Below are 21,210 nucleotides of genomic sequence, written 5' to 3'. Positions count from 1 at the left end.
AGAGGCTGTCTTTTCTAAAATCTAAATTTTTTGACACCTTTGTTGATAATTAGTTGGCTCTTGATACATGGATTCTTTTCTGGGTCTTCAGTTTTATTGGTCTAAGTTTCTGTTTTTCTGCCAAGACCATGCTGTTTTATTATTAAGGCTTTATACATGTTTTGAAATCAGGTATTGTGATACCTCTAGTATTATTATTTTTGCTCAGGATTGTATTGCATATTCAGGATCCTTTGTGTTTATATATGAAATTCAGAATTTTTTTTTCAATGGTGAAAGTCCTTGATATTTTGATGGGGATTGCATTAAATCTGTACATCACTTTAAGGAGAATGACCATTTTAAGAATATTAATTTTCATAATCCATGAACATCAAAGAGCTTTACATTTTTTAGTGTCTTCTTCAATTTCTTTCTTTAGTGTTTCATAATTTTCTTGTAGAAAGATCTTTTACCTCCTTAGGTAGGATTATTACTAGGTTTTGTTTTTTTGATACTATTATAAATGGGATTTCTTTCCTGATTTCTTTCTCAGTGAGTTCATTATCTGTGTATTGGTGTATAGAAAACTACTGATTTTTGTATGTTTATTTTATAACTGCTATTTTGATGATTATTTATTTATTTTTTACCAACTCTAAGAGCCTTTTGGTGGAATATATAGAGTTTTTTTTTTTTTTTTTTTTTTGGTTGTTTTCTGTTTGTTTGTTTGCACTTGGGATTGAACTCAGGGGTGCTTACCCACTGAGACACACCCCCAATCCCAGTTAGAATTTCTAGACAGGTTCTCACCAAGTTGCTTAGGGCCTCACTATGTTGCTGAGGCTGACCTTGAATTTGCCAACCTCCTGAATCACTTGGGATTACAGGCGTGCACCACCACACCCCATTATTCTTTAGAGTTTTCTAAGCACTGAATCATATTATCTGCAAATAGAGTTAATTTAACTTCCTCCTTCTGTTGTGTCCATTTTATTTGTTTCACTTGTCTTATTGCTTGGCTAAAATTTTCATTGCTATACTGAATAAGATTTGTGAGAGTGGACACCTTTATTTAGTTTCTGATCTTAGAGGAAATGTTTTAATTTTTTCTGAATTCAGCATAATATTGACTGTGGAATTCACATACAACCTTTATTATGTTAAGGCATGATCATTCTAATATTTATTCAGGGATTTAATCATGAAGAGATATTGAATTTCAATATCTCTTGGGATATCATACTTCTCTTGGGAAGATCATATGATTTTAATCTTTAATTCTAGTTATGTGGCATATTACATTTATTGATTACATATGTTGAATTTCCTGTATTCCTGTAATAAAACCAACTTGATCATGATGTATGATCTTCTTAATATACGGTCAAATTTGATTCACATATATTTTATTGAAAACTTCACACCTATGTTCACCAGGAACATTAGTCTGTAGTTTTATTTTTTATTTTTTGTTTTGTCTTTGTCAAGTTTTGGTAGCAGGGCAATACTGACTGCCTAAGAATGAGTTTGAAAGGGCTCCTTCTACTTTTATTTAATGAAATCGTTCAAAGAGTGTTGAATTGTTTTTCACTAAATTTCTAATGAAATACAACAGTGAGGCCATTTTAGTTTCAATCCTTTCTTGGTTCATAGACTTTTTTAACTACCTCAAACTCATTATTTGTCATTGATCAACTTAATATTTTTACATGCTCTTGGTTCAATTTTGGTAAGATATTTGTGTCTAGGAATTTGTTCATTTCTTTTAGATTTCACAATTTATTAATATATAACTTTTCAAAATATGATCTCTTCAATCTCTGTGGGTATCTATTGTCTCCTTTCCTACCTTTTTTTTTTTTTTTTTCGGACCAGGGATTGAACCCAGGGGTGCTTATTAACCCCTGAGCCATATCCCAGCCCTTCTTTTATGTTTTATTTTGAGACAGGGTCTTCCTAAATTGCTTAGGGCCTCAGAATGGCTTTCAACTCATGATCCTCCTGTCTCAGCCTTCCTTACCTTCTGGGAATACAGGTGTGCCTCACCATGCCCAGTTCACCTCTACTTTTTAAAATTTCAATCTTTTCTCTCTTTCTTTTGGTTTATCTGTATGGTTTATTTTTTCAAAGAAACAACTCTTTGTTTCATAGATAGCTTAGATATTCTTTTAGTCTTTTTTTTTCTAATTTCTGTACTGAGCTTTATTATTTCTTTACATATACTAATTTGGGGTTTGGTTTGTTGTTTTCCTGAGATACTGTGATATAATTTTAGGTTTTGATATCACCCATGTTTTTATGTAAACACTCATTTCTATGAATTTTCCTCTTAGTACTACTTTTACTGGTTCCCACAGGTTCTTGTATGTTGTTTCCATTTTCATTTCAATCCAGGAATTTCTTAATTTACCCCTGATTTCTTAGTGATTCACTGTTCCTCAAAAATGTGTTGTTTAATTGCCGTGTGTTTGTATAATTTCTACAGTTTGTCTTGCTTTTGGTTTCTAAGTTTTATTCTGTTGTGACCTGATAAAGTGCTCAAAATTATTATAGTTTAATTTGCTAAGACTTGCTTTAGGGTAATACATGGTTTATTTTCCAAATAAACTTTGATGTGCGATAACAAGTATCTCTGACCCAAAACTGTTGAATAAAATAATACATAAATAATACACAGATGTCAGTTGAGATCATTTGATTCTAAAATATTTTAACTCCAATTTTTTTGTCGTTGTTGTTATTATTGGTATTTTTTGTTGTTTGTTTGGCCTGGGTGATCTATCTATTAGTTAGAGTGGGTTATTGAAATTTCTCACTTTTATTGTACTGAAATGTGTATCTTATCTGACAAAGATTGTCTCTGCAGCTTTTTGGACTGTGCACTCTGAGGGTAGGGCTAATATTGTACAGGAGTGTATTCCCAGACACCTCCATGGAGTCACAAAAGAACTGCAGTAGGATGGGGATGACAAGACTCTTTAGGGTTTTGGTGCTCCCAAATTTGGCATTCACGTGAAATTATGCAAAACAATTCACCACTGAGGACTCTGATACCTGGACTACCAAACTACCAATTTTAAAGTGAAATTATCTTCTGTCCCCTTTCACTCCCACTTCCTACCACATAGACTTCTCAGCACATTTGTGTTACAATCTCGCCATTGAGTCAACCTGACTCTCTAGGTGGTTGTCAACTAAGCCAGTGCAACTGTAACTCCTCAGTGGGGCTGGAGGTAGGAAAATGCAAGGGCATTAGACTCCCAGAAGAGTAATCTCAGACAATATTACCCTTCTCAAGATGGCCCCCAGTTATAGTACTGTGAAAATATTCTGGGAAGTATGGAGATCTTCTCCAGAGCCAGCTCACATGCAAATTCTAGGTCTCATCTCTGTTCAGATTAAATGTCTATGGTGTGTCAAATTCCTTGCTAGTGATGCTCACTAGGACTCTCCATATTTCTCCTATCATCCTGCCAGGGTGATACTCATCTTCTTCTTGCCATGTGGCAGGTTGTAGATGCTGGAGCACTCAGTTTCTTTCACTATCCAAAATCTCTGGGTTTCTATATTTAAAGTCAATGTGATTATCACCATAATTATTTTCCTCAATAAGTGAAATTCCTTTTGTATTTGACACATTTTTATATTATAAATGCAATGGAGGAATAATTTAGGAGTTCTAACCATTAGGAAAACACTAATAACAAGAAAAACAATAATTATAATTTATTTGACCTTTAATATGAAAAGTTTTTACAGATAAAAGCTTAAAAATAAGAATTTACATAATATGTCTAAAATTATGGAAAGCTTTTACTCATGTAAACTTCACAATAACATCAGAACATCTAAAATTTGCTTTATAATTTTTTAAAATCTCATGGACCATTGGACAAGTATATCAGAATTTCTTCAACAACATGAATAGGTATTTATAATGACTGATTAATTCATTATTTCATAGCATATATGATAGAATCCAAGTAGCCTCTTTCATTTGAAGTGGATTTATTAACATGTGACAGGTGACTTTGGAGGAGCAGGAACTGAGCTTGGATAATACATAGGCAAGATAAAGAGAGCCAGAGAAATGTCTAACTACAATTCTGAATTTTCTAGCACAAACCCCAATGGTGCAACACCTTCTACCCACTTAATATGGTACCTACAATACACTGGGCTAAAAGTTAATTTCTTTACCAGAGTTGACCCCATGGATCCACAAACTTCTTTTGCTGTGTCTGATTCCCCTTTGGCTCATTCATTCCTTTTTTTTCCCCCAAGAGTTATGCAAGTGTTCTGTTTAGCAGATTACAAAATAAACATTATCTGCAAATGACGCTGGGAAGTATAGTTTTACGTTTTCTTGATTTGACAGTATAAAAAATAGAGACATTAGACTGGATGGTCTAATGTATGGTATGTGTCCTATCTGCAAATTATTTCAAATTATAATGTTTAATAAAATCATATAGTGCTCACTACTATAAGTTCATTTTGTATCAGTGTATTCTTGTTTGATATTTCTTTATTGGTAGAATCTCTGTAGTAAAATTTCTGAGTCAAAGGTCTCCTTTCTAAAATTATTGCTATATTTCCTTTCTAATTTCTTTCTGTCTTTTAAAGATATAAATTGTAGCCCCACAAAAATCATCTAAAAATTGTCTTCTCATTTTCTAACAAATCCTGGATATTGTTCTTTTAATAAAATGTTTGATGATTTGAAAACCAAAATAACACTGTATTTTCATTAACATTTGTGTTTATAATAAGCCTTAAGGTTTATATTTTTCTAAAATATATTGTATGCTTTTCTATTTAAAGAGTTGTAATAAATTAAATATTATGTTATGAGTTAGGATATTAACATAACTTCTGATTAGTACAGTGTTCTATAAAACAGTATTTGAGCTATTTTACTAACAGAATGAAGTCTTTTACTCCAATTATGCTTTGTGAATTCTTCTATCCACTCTAATAATTTTTACTCTTCTCTCTTCATACATAATGAAAATTTGCCTTCTTTAGCCTTGTTCTCTTTTGTTCTTACACTTTCTCTAATTTTATTAGTGTTTTCTAATTCATTTGGGTCTTTCCATAAATGTCCAATTCATAAGCTTACCAGTACAGACATTTCTAATCTTGGGGATTATAATATAAAGCTGCTCCCCCGCCCCTTAGCTGCAGTCATTTCTCCCCCTCCCATCTCACAACCTAGATTGTCAGTCTGAGAACATCCTAGCTATCCATTGGTTCATCAGTCAGCCTGCAAGTCTCCTTCTCAGTCATTCGTCTGTTGTTAGCCCCAGGAAATTCCAATATTTAGGAGAAGCTCCTGCGCCATTTTCTCTCTTTTCTTTCTCTCCCAGCCCAAAGGGGATGCTCTGTTGGCCTGCCTAATAAAATTTCTGGTGTGAGTGACCCAGTAGGGAGAGGCTTTCTGGGTGCTGTCGTTGGACGGGGCACCCCAGAGTGCTTGCTCCCCTGGATTCAAGAGTCTGAGCTGCCTTGGGGCCTGAACTGAGCTGCATTTTCCTTACAAGGATGACATTGATATTTCCTGGTTTCTATTTCTATTTATGGTAATTTAAATTTTCCAAGAGACAAACTCCTGATAATAGAAATATTACCAACATTTATGAAGAAAAAAATCTCACAAAGAATGACAGTTCCAGTTCCATATTCAAGTAAGTCCATTGAGGAAAGAGAAAATACCAACAGAAAAGAGAAAATTCAACAGAAATTCTGAAAATATTGAATTTTCATTCATTATAATGGTGCTCACTTTTTGAATATTTTAGAGAAAACTGTGTGCACACAATCAGGCACAAAATGGTTGGTTTTTGTTTTTCTTTAGGTTCTTCTCATTCCATAACTTTCAGACCCACCCTGCCTTCAGACTTTTCTCCTTTTGTTGAATTAAACATTAACCTAATTCCATGGACACTAAAACAAAAAAATAGGGCAATGAACAAACATTGCTAAATATCTATTTCCTGTATATATTCAAATATATAAACTTTTTATGCCAGGCAATGATAACCCTGTCCTTCTTTTAATTATTTTTATTTTTATTCTTTTGCAGTGTTTGTATCAAGTCCAGGGCCTCATGCATGCTAGACAAGGGCAACACTCTATTTTTTTCCTGATCCCTCTAATAACTACCTTGAGTCATATGTAAACAAAATGTTAATACATTACAGGCCTGTAATCCCAGTGGCTAGGGAAGCTGAGACAGGAGGATCATGAGTTCAAAGTCATCCTCAGCAAAAGATAGGTACTAAGCAACTCTGTGAATACCTGTCTCTAAATAAAATACAAAAAATAGGGCTGGGGATGTGATTCGGTGGTTGAGCTCCTGAGTTCAATCCCCAGCACCCCTCCCCCCAAATAAATAAATATTAACACATTCTTTCAAGGTCACAGGATTGTAAACCTACATCATTTCACTTCAATAGGAAAATTTCTTCAATACACTGTAACTCTAAATCTAGCAGATTTGTTTCATATTGAAGTATGTCACATCTTTATAATATGAAATTCCCATGAATATGTCTTTTATAAGTAATTAAATGCTTATACTTTTAATTTTTTAATTCACAGTTTGATTTTTTAATGAAAGCTTAGGTATACATAATTGGCATGTGGCAAAGAATTCTACTTAAGTAGGCAAAGTAGGCTGTAAACAAAAACCTATTAAGAATACCTCTGTTTGAAGAATATAATTTTAAATAGTGATGTTGATGCTGCAGCTTTTATCTTTTGACCTTGTTGAGTATCTTAGTAAAATTCATGATTGAGAATTTCCCCTGAGCCTTATCATTAAGAATAATTAGAAAATAAAATAACAAATTAGTTTTCAGAAACAACATAAATGTAAACTCTTTAACTGCTTTCCATAAATTGTTTCTTAAATAATTTTGTTTTCCTCATGGACACAAAAATACCTCCCTTTCTTACCACATTATTTTTTAACTATATAACATGAGGAAAAGTTGGTTAATGTGAAAAAAAAAAAAAAAAAAGCACTAAATAACACAAAAGGCGTTTTAGGGAGATTTTAGAATAATAGTGAACAAGATCTTATGAAAAGCATTGAGTTTTTTTTTGTTTGTTTGTTTGTTTACCATTTTTCCCCCCTGTGACAGAATACAAGGGAGGATAAAATAGATCCAAGGAAAACAGGTCTAAGTTGGCTCAAGATTTCAGTCTGTGATGTGCTGACTCCATTGTTTTAGGCTGTGGGTAGACAGAAACATCATGGTGGAAGCATGTAGGAGGAGAACTGCTCACCTCATGGTAGCCAGAAACCAAAGAGAGAGATTAAAAGAACAGGGAACTGGGGACACAATAAACCCTTCAAAGGCCCCAAAGACCTACTTCCTCCAACTTGGAGGTCTCACCTTCTAAAATTTCCACCAATTTCCATTAGTGCCATGAGCTCGGGATCAAGTCTTCAACACATGAGCCTTTGGAGGATATTCTAAATCTAAAGTGTTATAAGCTTTTAGAAGGGAGACACCATCTACTTTATATTAGATTATTATAAAAGTTATTTATTTAGTTTAGTCATGCACACTGCTCTGATGACTTAAAATATTTCGCAGTTTTCAGTTATTCCTATGTATTCTGAACAATCTGTGCCCATAAAATTAAATGTATTGTTACTATTCCAGTACATAAAATGAACATAAAAATACTAATCATCCCAAGCCTAAGTTGATATACTAATAAAACATGGCTTTCTTTTGAATGTAAGAAACTGCTATTGAATATTCAAAACTATGTCAGTCACTGCTTTAAAAATGTGAAGACATTTGATTGTGTATCATTTGCTCATTTGTTAGAATAAAACAATAACTTAGCATTTTTAAAGTCCAGCATTACTCTGTAAAACAAAATGACTTTTACAAATAATGCAACTGAGCTACAGCATATTTAATAGACATTCCAAGATCCAGGATATGTGGCTAGTGTTGAACCTGCTCAGTCTGTGAAAGTTGTGTTCTAAGCTATAACACTATGTTGTTTCTTCTGAAGTCAGTGGTGACATTGGACCAATAGTTGTTCCATCCTTTTTTTGAGTCTTCAAATGCAAGAATGGTTGCTTTCTGGAAGTTTTGGCAAGTGGAAAAATTGTAACCATCAATGGAAGGAAAACTCAAAGAACTTCAAACTCAAACAGTATTATATGTAAGAATTATACATAAGAAAATTATAATGGGAGTTGGAGGATTTACATACTTTGACTTTACATTGAAATCACAAAATAATAAAATGTAGTAATATTCATTCATAGTGAACAAAAACAACCTTAAAATATTGATCTACTTCTCCTGACAATGTATTTCCTATCCTGCTTTCTTACTGCAGTCCCTGACTAACCTTTCTTTTTATTATTATTATTTAGATCTTTCAACTTTTTAATAACAATAATGAACTTCTCCTTCACCAAATATTGTCTCTTTATAAGTCTACTGCTGTTGGTAGATCAATTAAATAAAATGAAGTAAATAAGATTTTTTTTTAAGTACACACTGAGGGACCCTCTACAGTAAATTGTAGTGATGAACGCTCTGGTATAGAACAATAATCACTAATTACCTCGGTATGACTAGATCATGTTATTGGAATGTCTTAAATCAATTATGTAATCCAATTAATGATGACACTGAGTCATCATAAATACTTTGTCCCCTCTGTGGAAAAATTTGAAATCTATAAATGCTAATGCGAAAAGAGTAATCATTAATAGCATATCCAATCTTAAATTAAGAATGACTTCCTTTCTGTATGCTTAAGTTTATTCAGTTCATTTTGCCTTCATTCAGTCTGGTCTAATTCCATGTCTTTGTTGCATGCAGTTTTATATGATACAATTTAAGAGTCTTGTTCCATTGATCTTGTAAACTTCAAGATCAAACTCCTTTCTTTTGGGTGACACAGTCAAGATGTAAAACAAGGAGTTCCTGCCATAAGTTTCCACTCCTGTGTGTATTTTTCTTGGAAATGAGTATATCAAAGATCAACAGGAAAAAAATGTGAAGAGTCCCTTTGCTGCTTCTTGTGACAAAAATTGAAAATAAAATGTTTGTGTAGCATGAAATTTAAAGAGAGTTCATTGCTTCGGTGAGTGAAATGTCAAATTGCTTTGAACTAAGCAACTGATTTAGTGAATGGTGAATGTATATGTGCATGTGTGTGTAAAATTGCAAACACCTGAGCAAGAGATACCAGATGACAGTGAATTTGCAAATTGATAGGAGAGGAATGTTGACAAGTGCAGAAATTTCAGATAATCTCTAATTTGTCCTTGATTTTTCTGTTTGGATTACATAGGACCAAAATCCAGCACTTTGCAGGACTACAGTGGGGCCAGTAGAAGACTGTGAATGCCCCCTTCTCATTACTTTTCAAACCTCAAGTCAATGAGTTTTCTTTTATTCTAGAAAATTCAATCTGGGGTAGTATATCATTGTTGGTATTTGAGATGTAATTCCAGCAGATTTCTGTCTGTACAGACCATCAGTGACGTTTCATGTGATCACTAATTCTTAATATGAATGTACTCCACCATCCCATACTTAAATAAGATCAGCCCTCCCTGAACATTTAGAAAGTCTGTACTATCTGTCCTTGGATGAAAAGAAAAAAGTAGGAATGACTTCCCAATTTTAATTTCTTAAAATAATGATACTATAAAAATGTAAAGGTATGCCAATTATGCCTAGACATTTTGCCAGGGACAATACTCAGAAATTACTAGAGATTATCTCTTCATTCTTATTATAAAGGCATATATGGGAGAGTTTTACTTACTTTCATTCTCACTTATGCAAATGAAAATAAGATGTTAGTAATTTGTCCAATATTATAAGGCTATTAAAAACCAGTTAGGATTTGAACTTACACTTTCAATTTCAAATCATATGTTCTATTTTTTTAATATTCTGTTTCAGTTTTAGGTGGACACAATGTCCTTATTTTATTTTTACGTGGTACTGAGGATCGAACCCAGGGCCTCATGATTGCTAGGCAAGCGTTCTACCACTGAGTTACAACCCCAGACCAAATCATATGTTCCTAATCCTACACTACACTTAGGAATCAATTCCTTTTTTGAAATGACTGTGCAAAGGTCAAGGATTTGATGAGTTATTTGTTTTATTCATTTGCTACAGAGAATGAAATTCCTTAATTTCACAAATACAGAGTAATTCTAGATCAATTAATTTTCTAGGTGCTGAAACAATTCCTTTTTAATTATAGGTAGATAGTAAGAAAATAGTTGAATAGAAATTATAAGGAGACAAAGCATTTTTTGACCACTAATATCATACAATCTTTAGAATATGAGGACATTGAGTTTTATTTCTTTAAGTTACAATTTAATGAAATTATGCTACCACTTGTAATACTTCTTGCTATTTATAGGATATTTAAGCAAATTTGCCCCATAGCCTTTCTTTAGCCATGCCCATGCCCATGGATTGTCAGAGAGTGAATTCCAGTATAAGTTATAGAAAATTGAAGAAAGTAAACATTTTCTCCTTCTTTCTCATTTTGTTATTCTTCTTCTGTTATTGTGAGTTCTCTATCATCTCTCATAAGTAGCTCCAAATCATTCCAATATTCTGCAGAATTGTTCCTGTAAGGAATCTGGCCTCCCAACCACCCTCAATCTGCGTTAGGCCCACCTCTCCCGTTACAGGAATTTCCGGCTTACGTTGTCGTAATCTTCCTGCCTCCCACATTACGTTCTAATATGTCATTGGTCCATAAGTCAGTCTGTAATAATTCTCCGCCATTGGTTCCTCCCAGCCTGCGAAATTCCGTTAACTGAGGAGAAACCCTGCGCCATTTTCTTCTTTTTCCTTCTTCCCTTTCCCCAAGTGGGCACGATTTGTCCGCATAAAATAAAAGTTCCTCGTGTGGGACATGTGTCTGCGGAGCATTTTTCTGGGAGTTATCTACGAACCAAAACTGCCCCTAACATCTGGTTTACCAGTTCCTACCTTTTTTTACTTTAAAGGAAGACTTTTGTGTCTGTTAACACAGCACCCATAATTCTACTTTTACACAGCAAGTTTATTTCCCCTCCTTTCCCATGATTTTAAATATTAAAAAGGAAAAAATAGAAGATTAAGCTATAGTGTATTTCAAAATTTTGAAAATAAATTTGGGAAATATTTTTATCATTATAAATTTGATTGAAGTCATTCATTCTTGGTTTAACTAATAGTTGCTGTTAATCAATTATTTGTCATGAAATACACTGAGAGGACATAGCCATGAGGAGTAGAGACAAAGTCTGGGTTGACACTGAGTTTTCTGTCTTCAGAAATCAGATTATCTTAAATTGATACTATGGGGCAAAGAGTTATGAGACTATATATTAGGGAACCTTACCTAGTCTGGGAACTAAAATAGGTAAGTTAAAGACAGATGGGTCATAAAGATTAAGGATGAAAATACATATAGCGCTCTCTCTCTCTCTCTCTCTCTCTCTCTCTCTCTATATATATATATATATATATATATATATATAAATACACACACACACACAAACACACATACATATACATACATATACACACACTGATCCAGAAGCCAGCAGTATCTAAATTGTCTGTTGATCTGATATTTATGATAATATCTTACTGAGGAGATCTGGAACCTACAAGAAGAATCAAACTTAGCGGGAGTTATCTAAAGGGGTCTGACTGAGGAAATATACTAAATTCTTACTCCTAGGTAGTTTCTGCTAGCAAGAGAAACTAAAGACAGAGACTTATGGACCAACTCGCAAGATCGACTTCTTTTTTATTTTTTAATTTCCATGCAATATATGGTAATAATCTTTATACTCGTATATAAGAATTAATCTATAAATTTGACTAGTTTGAATAAGTAACCTGTATAGTTGGAAAAGACTGAAAAATTAGTATTAAGAAATAAAAACAGAGGACACAAGAAATGTAGTTTTAAGTGAGTGCTTGGTGGACGGAAAAGACCTGATGTGTCTGATCCTAGGTGGTGAGAAAGCCCACCAACCTCTATTTTATAGGGCAACACATCAAAGGAATTCATTAAAAGGAAGGGTTCTTTAAGATAAAGAAGAAGTGAGAAGCTGTGAGAATTTGACCTGAGTGAGGCCTTAGTTTAGGCACACTGGTATCTCTTTCACTCAAGGCTAGCAGGCGTCTAAATTCAAAGCTATCGAACTCATAAATTCTGTGCCAGGCATGTTCATAAAAAAGTGGAAAAAATTAGTAAGTAAATCTTGAAATCATCTTTCAAATAACATATAGTTGGATGTCTTTATGCAAAGTTAATCTTATATTTGTACAGGAATATGCCAAATACTTATACATACATATGTCAGTATGTCACATGTATATGACACAGCTCTATCACCCTCACTTTGTATCTCCTAAGAGAATTTTTATATCTCAGAAAGATACATTTGACATCTTTCAGGCAAAGTTTTCACATTTTAACTGCCATGGATATAATAGATTATGATACTATTTTATTCCATACCATGCAATACCCATCAAGGTATTAGCAGTGTTTGAAATAATGAATTAGTTATCACTATTGATTTACAGACACTAAACAGAAAGTTTGTTCAACATAGGGGTAATAGACTGCACATTAGTAATTTGTACTTTTGTAAAATAATGTTCTATGATACTTTAAAGTCTATCTATAATAGTTTCTAAAATGCTAATGATGTATATTATCAAGTTAATGTGTTAATATTATCAGAATTATAACATCTGATAGATTTTGTTCTTCCATTTTCATAAATAGTTTGATAATGTATGTTATTATATAGTGCTTTTTATATCTTTAATCTCTTGCTAAATATATACATATATTTTTTCTTCCTTTCTTTCTTCCATTTTTCTGATCTGCTTCCATTGATGACTCTATACTTTTGACTGCAGACTGGCAATATGAGGGTAAGATGACAAAAATAAAAACCCCAAACAACCTCATGAGCATTGCTTGTCTGTCTTTGTTTTATTCTTTTTATATCGCGTACCCTGCCCGCAGAGAAACACGAAACCGGATCAGGGCAAGTTCTTTATTTTCTGCAGTCTGCTTCTTCTGGCTGGCCAGCAGCGGCGGGCCGCTCTTGCAAGTGCCTTACATTACATACAACAACCAATCAGCTTATAGATCACGAGGGGAAAGCATGGACAGTAATGGAGCACAATAGTGTGGATATAGCAATCATGCAGTGTCCACGAGGACCCATGGCCAATCACATTAACTTCCTCAAAATACGCCACTTGTTGGCAGAGAGTATTAGTCTGCTGGAGGTACCTGGTTTTGTTCTCAGCACTTCCTTGGCACCTTGCCAGGCGCCATCTTGGCCACGCCGAAGGGCTGGGGGTCTGCAGTACCCCGACAGCTCCCCCTTTTTTATTTATTAAAAGAATGCTGGCTTGGGATCGTGCCTGTCTTAGGCGGAGTGGTCAACCATCGTCCTTACCCGTCATCGGATAACTGTAGAGCATGCTACAGCTCCTGTCTTAGGTCGGTACGCGGTTACCTCCTTCCTTACCCGTCGTTGACTACCGATCCAGCATGCTCAGCCAGACTTGAGGAGAGCTGCCAGCCTCTAAGGCCATCATGGCTTGATGGAAAATGATGCGATCTCTGGCATGAACTTGGCGTATATGCATGATAAAGCGTGTGAGGAAGATAATTGCAATAATCATTAGCACACACAATGCTCCCATTCCTGCCCATTGCTTTACAAAACTGAAGGAAGAAGATAACCAATTTTGCATTTCAGATATAGGGGCTACATTAACTCTAGTAGAATTAAGGCTAACAATTTGTGATCTAAGAATGGCAGTAAGATTATCAAATTTATAAGACCAATTGGCACGTAGCTGAGTAGATATGATTTTAGACAAATTTGCTGCATAACTAAGATTATGATAAGCTACAGGTGTAACGCACAGTCCCGGCAGATGATAAATACACCCCACGCTTAACAGTTCTTGTAAAAGGTCCATTTGTTCTTGAAGTAAGTCCACACGCTGGTTCACCAAAAGTAGTCCTGCTTTTAGGTGTTGATCCACTGTTTGTTGAGTAGACAGAGCAGTAGCTGTCTGCTGGACCACTTCATTAAGCTTAGTTGCTGACTGTACTGATGTTGTCAAGGCTACAGCTGCTGCGGCGGCTGCTGCTGCTGATGTAACTATGATGGTAATGACTGCTACGGTGATTCCAAAGTCCCTCTTATTTCTGGAAAGCAATACTGGCAATTCATCATCTGTAACAGAGACTGGGACTGGTAGGAAGGTAGGAACACACATTAAGTCTGCCAGCAGGAACTTAGAAGCATTTTAACATTGAGAGATAGCACAAATCTGTAGTACAATTGAGAGAAGCAGTTGTTTTGTTACATAGTTGAACTGTTCCTCCTAAGAGACTAAAAAGAGGTTGTAAGTTAGTTTATTCCGTGGAAACACACAAACTGAGCCGTAGCTCCAGTAAAGCACCGGGTTACCCTTATTACCCAGAGTTAAAAAAAAACCCCAAACAAAGAGACAAAGAGAAAGTTTATCTTTAGGGGACCTGAAGTTCTCCTCTATTCCCCCTTTTTGTTTATCATGGATAGAATCTTATATCCATTTGTCCATCCTGTCTCGGTTATCAGTTTGCTTAATCATTTGGTACTGTTGAGTAAGGACCATAGTTTGGATTGTTTAAAGGGAATAATACAGACTTCTTCCGGCAGGGAGAAAGCTGATATTTTGAAAGTCCCGAGAAGTGAGCGCACCCTACATCCCCTATAGGCAGGTAAATTTGGTAATCAATGGGCTCCGGAGATCCTTGACATTTGTAAAGGCAGATGGCTTCATGGCTTCATTTCCTCGAATTGACCCGATTCCCTATTTCTACACTAACTACCTGTCCTTAATTCTGGCTTCATTCTCCGCTTTAGCTATAGGAACTCCCAACTGCTTTAAGGAAAAGGGGGCGTCGGTCGTTCTGGCTGCTTCGAAGCTGAAAGGGGGCAGTGAGGGGCAAGCAGTTTGGAGTTCCTTTTTTAAAAATCGGGTCAATTGAGGGGTCCGAGGCCATCTGGGGGTGGGTGCTTCTATGATAGAAGAACAAAAAGACATGAGTACTGAAATGAAATTAGTACAAAGTAAATGTTGCAGCATCTGGAACATGCCACTGAGTATCATGAAAATGACAGAAGTCAATCTTTCACCAGGAGGTAGAAGAACTGAGAAATTGTTCCCATAACTAGACCTAGCAAAGGCTGGAAAGGACAAGGCCTTTATTTGGGAACTTTAACATTGTCCAGGTTATCAGGAATGTAAACACAACATTTAACTCTTAATGTCATAGATATCCCAAAAAATATAGTTAAGCTACTTAAGTCATCTGATTGTGTAAAATATCCCTTTATTGGTATAACCTGTGTTTAGTAGAGAGCTCTATATTTCTGTTACTTAGGGCTAGGTAATCATATGAGCAAACATAGATTAAGTCTACCTGTGTAGCTTAGGAAGATCTGCAGGCCTTAAACTGACTAAAAACTTCTGACTCTGGCAGTTTTTCTTGATTGTTATCAGGCACATTTGCTGAAGAATCTTTTTTTATTTGTAGCTTCCAGTCTTTATTCTAGTGGACTAACATAAGTGTACATCTTAAGTTACATTTAATTATTATTTCTTTTAAATGCCCAAGAATGGCTATATTTTGGTTTTTACTGTTTTGCTGGGTGTCTAGGATCAAGCTGGTCAAATTGACCTGGTTCCTGTCTTGTAAAGGAGTCAGCTGAATTCCCACAGGGGCCACTTGTAGAGAACTGAAGAGCAGCTTCTTAGCTCCTCCAGTACCATTGGTTAGGCAGGGTCTCCTTGATGAGGTGACTTCTTTAGGAAGCATTAAGGGATGTCTCCCTTTTTTTATGACCCTCCTCTGCAGCAGATGCACTGAGTGATTTTTCATCCTCTAGTCTCATAATTTTAATCTCTAAGTTTGATCTTAATCATCCAGCAAGCCAGTTTCACCAGTCATAAAGTGAGAGTACTGGACTTTAACTTTAATGTTCATAACTTTACAGTTATTTACCCTTTTATCTAACTGGAGTCTGTATTAGTTCTGGAAGTTACTACTATCTGTTCTATAGGTGATGGCTTATTATCATAAGTTACCTAGGTTGCGTGTTTTTGAAGCAGCTACTTCTGCAAAACATTAACAGGTAACAGTTTTACAAAATGAAATTAGCAAGAGTAAAAATATATTCTGCTTGTATAATAGCTATCTTGAATTTTGACTGAGAACCACATTATATTTCCTATTTGAGATCATAGTAATTTTACAACAAAAACCAATCTTTTGATTATAACTTTAAATAAGCTGAAGTCTGACTTATTTTGGAGTCACTCTAACATGTAGTAAGGTGGGAGGCAGAGCCTTATCTCAGGTAAGGCGTGACTCTTTATAGATCTTAAGTGTTCTAATTCTGATGTTGATCTTTGCTTTTTCCTTAAATATCATTAAGTAGTTTACATATACTGTTTCCTGAGTCTATACAAACTTTATAATTAACACAATTTAACATTGTATCTAAAACATGAATCAAAGAAAAGCTGAGAGAGCTTTTAACTTTCCTTTTGTGTGTCAAAGTGGCAAAATATTTTCATGTTTCACAAAATTAACCTTTAAACAAGTCAGGCTCTAATGTTTAGAAATACATTTACATTTGAAATTTTTTATCTCAATGTAAAGTATAACCAATTTTACATATATCCTATTGATAACAGGTCCTCTAATAGAACACTAAATGATAGAAATTAATCCCCAATGAAATTTACTCTTTATAAGCTTAAAATTACCATTACAGACAAGTTTATCTGGAGAATAGCAGCTTGATAAATTTCCTGCTTTAAAACTTGTATACCTGAAAAATATGAACACATTTAATATACAACTAGAAACCATTTCACAATTACCTTGACACCTTTTTTTTCTTACCAAATTTAGTTTTTAAAGAAAAATTTAGACTCTGTAACACAGTACAATACTTTAACAGTTGTTTAACCATAATTTTATACACCCCAATTTTTAAGACTAATTGTTCTAAAGAATAAAACTTAAGAGACTTGTTGAAACTTGTCCTTTACTTACACACAGACTTTCTTACTCAGAAACATTTCCTTTTTCTTTTTATTTACCAACCTATGAAAACACCAAGAATGTTTAAGTATGATACCCCATGTAATTTAAGAAGTTAAAAGTACTTGATGTTATTTAACAATTAGCATTTTAACTTTGTAAATTAACCAGACGTCTCTACAAACACATTTGAGTAATCCCATACATGTTAACTCCAATTTATTTATTTTATAAAAACCAAGATATCAGACAAGTGTCCTGAACAGGATCCGTTGCCTCTTTCCTGCTGAAGAAAAGTCCTAGAAGCAATTGATATTAGACATTGTTTAACAATAACATTTCATTAGTTTGACCACCTGGAGACTTGTAAGTTATTTTCAAAGATATTTTACTTTTATTAGTTTACCCAATTTAAATTGAACCTTTTTAAATCACGTGAATAAAAGTATTTGGATCCATTTTTAAATTTTAATTTTAAGAGCACTCAGTTTTGACAAAACATGACATTAGACAGCACGACATACAGATAACATAAAATTAAAGGCCTTGTAACTTTATAGGTAAATGTTCATTGCAATGAAACAGATGTTTAAAAACTTCAGTTGAATAAAAAATAGAACTGATCAAAAAGAAAAAAATCATTAACCTAGGTATGTAGGATCAAAATTATGAGCTCAAAAATACAGCATTAAAGAAAAACAAAACAAACAAAGAATCCTAGAAAATAAGTTAGTTAAGTTTAAAACGGACACCCCTTTTTTTTTTTTTTTTTTTCTTTAGGTTACCCCTCCTCCTTCCCGCTGAGACTGCTGTAATTTATAATCCATTGTAGGCTTTGACAAGGCCAGGCAGGGGGGAGGGAGGATCACCCAGGACTTTTTAACCCTTTTTTTACCTGGTTGAGAAATCAGATTAGGTTTGAATGCAGAAAATCATGAAACAATTATCTCCCAATACTTGTGGGGACTATGGCTACTATATTATGTTCCCACTCTTTTTGAAGACTGAGAACATGATCGTTCCTCTTTAATTTCTTCTAAGATCTGACTTCCTTCTTCTAAAGGCCCCTTTAAATCCCAAAAAGGGTTTTTTTGATTTACCTTGCTGCATCAAACAAGATTATTAACAAGTGACCATATTGCCAGAGTTCCCATTGGCAAAGGCTCGCGTCTCTCCGCGTCACGCAGATCCTCTCCTAGCTGTTCCCACTGAGGAAGATTTAATAATCCCTCGTCTAAAAACCATGGAGAGACTTTCTCTACAGTATCTAGGAACTTGAAGGCCGTGTTTGCCTTCAATGGTGTTCCGTGATTTTTTTAAAAGTTCTCTAAGAGGCCGCTGCATTCTAATCTTAGACAGATCCGTTCCCATGACTACGAGGTAGTTTACTAGTTTAAACACACAAACAAAAGACAGGCGCGCGCACGCACACACGCTCACTCACACACGCACACAGTTTGGTACTACTTGAATCGTCCCTCCCACGGGGAACCTTTTATGATGAATCGTCCCTCCTCTGGGGAACCTCTTATGATGAATTGTCCCTCCGCTGGGGAACCTCCTGTGATGAATTGTCCCTCTGCTGGGGAACCTCCTGTAATGAATTGTCCCTCTGCTGGGGAACCTCCTGTGATGAATTGTCCCTCTGCTGGGGAACCTCCTGTAATGAATTGTCCCTCTGCTGGGGAACCTCCTGTAATGAATTGTCCCTCTGCTGGGGAACCTCCTGTAATGAATTGTCGCTGCTCCGCGAACCTCGAGACGTCTCACCTTTTGAACTCTCAAACTAATTTTTCTTGATTTGAAAACTTATGTGAACTTACCCTTATATTTTTTCTCGTTCCGGGTGTTTCGGCACCATCTATCGCGTCCCCTGCCCGCAGAGAAACACGAAACCGGATCAGGGCAAGTTCTTTATTTTCTGCAGTCTGCTTCTTCTGGCTGGCCAGCAGCGGCGGGCCGCTCTTGCAAGTGCCTTACATTACATACAACAACCAATCAGCTTATAGATCACGAGGGGAAAGCATGGACAGTAATGGAGCACAATAGTGTGGATATAGCAATCATGCAGTGTCCACGAGGACCCATGGCCAATCACATTAACTTCCTCAAAATACGCCACTTGTTGGCAGAGAGTATTAGTCTGCTGGAGGTACCTGGTTTTGTTCTCAGCACTTCCTTGGCACCTTGCCAGGCGCCATCTTGGCCACGCCGAAGGGCTGGGGGTCTGCAGTACCCCGACATTTTTAGAACATTATTAAAATTCTATTCACTCTCTTTAATTAGACCCTTTATCACAATTAAAGTCCAATTATGTTTGTTTCTGTTGTGAAGCTTTAATTACCATTTATCCTTGTTAATCATTCCTTTATGTTATTTCTTTGGGTTAAATTATCATCTCATTATCTCTGTCCTGAAGGACTTCTTCTCTCCAGTGATCTCTGCTGGTGTTTTCTCAGTAAGATTTGAATAGTTGTTTGGTGTACAAAGTGACTGTGTCGTGACATGGTAAGGAATCTGTGGTTCTTAGGAAATATTTTTTAAATAATAAAATATTTAAATAATGATACATATTAATTTGGTTGTACAATTTTTCTTTATAAATATCAATGTATATCTCAATGTATTTGATCTTGGGATGAGTGCTCCCAGAGTTATTAATTCTTACCTTTGATCATTCTCTCTCTTTAGATTGCAAACTAGCTAGGGGAGGACCACCAGCTACCATAGTTGCTATTGATGAAGAGAGTCGGAATGGTGAGTGAGTTGTTTTTTACAATGTCTTTTCTAAGAAGGGTTTATTAAAATTCAGTCCTTGATTTGATATCAGTAGTGATGTTAAATCCAAATCCAAATCCATAAACAATTCCCTTCTAATTTGTCTATTGTATGGGTATAAATTATGCTATTTCTGGAAGTGCTTTATTTGGATCATGAGAGCTTCTTTCAGTGAATTAAGTGTTTAGTTCTAACTGAGAGGAGGTGATTTTGAGTCAGCACAAGGATGCGTGTAACATGGACTGGGATATTTCTTTGTCAGTATGTAGAGTTGATAATCATGCATATACTCTTCTAATTGAAACACAATGTATTCCTCCAGAGTGATCCACAGGTAAGCCTTACACCTGAAACTTAAATTGTCTGAAATCTGGTAAAGACTAAGATTCAAAGCTAATTAGACATAGTGATATAATCAGTGAGTGAATTACCTGAACTTGCTTTAAGGAGAGAACATGACAAAAGGTTGAAGGCTGAGGAAGAAGTCTGAATTTTCATGTGTTGTCTACAGTAATTAAAAACTAATACTAAACATATTTAAAACTTAAAGGATAATTTTCTTATCAAAATAAATATAAACATTCAAGATTTTGTATTGTAGCATTCTCTTTGCATCTTTGAACTTTAATATATCAATAAAGTTCTCTCCTTTATCAGGTAGCAATAAAATGGTGATCTCTGGGGCTCTACTATTTCAAACTATTCTGTGTGTGAATGAGGTCTGGGAGTCATTTTGTCTACTGATTCTGTGGCGGACTTTCCATTGGGTTTGTTTGATTTATACTTCTTCTCTGCTTTAAAAATTGTTTTTCCCAATTAACATTTTAAAAAAGTAAAAAGATTAAAGTGGTTTAATAGAAAGTGAGCTTTTTCCTGTAATTTAGCCTATACACACTTATAATATGTGTAATATCTTCAACAGTTCACTTCATTGTGGATTTATTTATTTTACTCATTTGAAGAAATGGCACAAATTTATGTTTCTAAGCATTCTTTGTAATCAGTCAAAATGTCTGCAATATTGATACCCTCCTTTTAAGTTAATTTATGTTTATACACAACATTCTTCTTACATTAAAAAATTATGAGAGTATTTCGATTATTTTTAAAAATCCATATTGATAATGAAAGCATATGAAGTTATAGTTATCATGACCCATATAAGTAAATTGGAAATAAATTCTAAAAGCATTTGCCCAAAATACCAGAAAATAATATAATTGGAAAAGATTCTTTCTCACATGTTGAATTACCTTTTATTTTTATTCAGAAGTAACCTATATTTTCTAA

General features: G+C 34.8%; 1 protein-coding gene across 1 annotated transcript in view; it reads left to right on the top strand.

The window, feature by feature from the left end:
• Nucleotides 1–21,210, top strand: part of Pcdh15 (protocadherin related 15) — a 942,952-nt gene that overhangs the window by 237,142 nt on the left and 684,600 nt on the right. The window contains 2 exon segments of the mRNA XM_047552806.1: nucleotides 12,936–12,950; nucleotides 19,834–19,899. Of these exon segments, the coding sequence (XP_047408762.1) occupies nucleotides 12,936–12,950; nucleotides 19,834–19,899 (81 nt within the window).

Source organism: Sciurus carolinensis, chromosome 5, assembly GCF_902686445.1.
Source record: "Sciurus carolinensis chromosome 5, mSciCar1.2, whole genome shotgun sequence".
NCBI lineage: Eukaryota > Metazoa > Chordata > Mammalia > Rodentia > Sciuridae > Sciurus > Sciurus carolinensis.
Note: the sequence above shows the minus strand (reverse complement) of the source record. Positions and strands in the feature narration are given on the sequence as shown.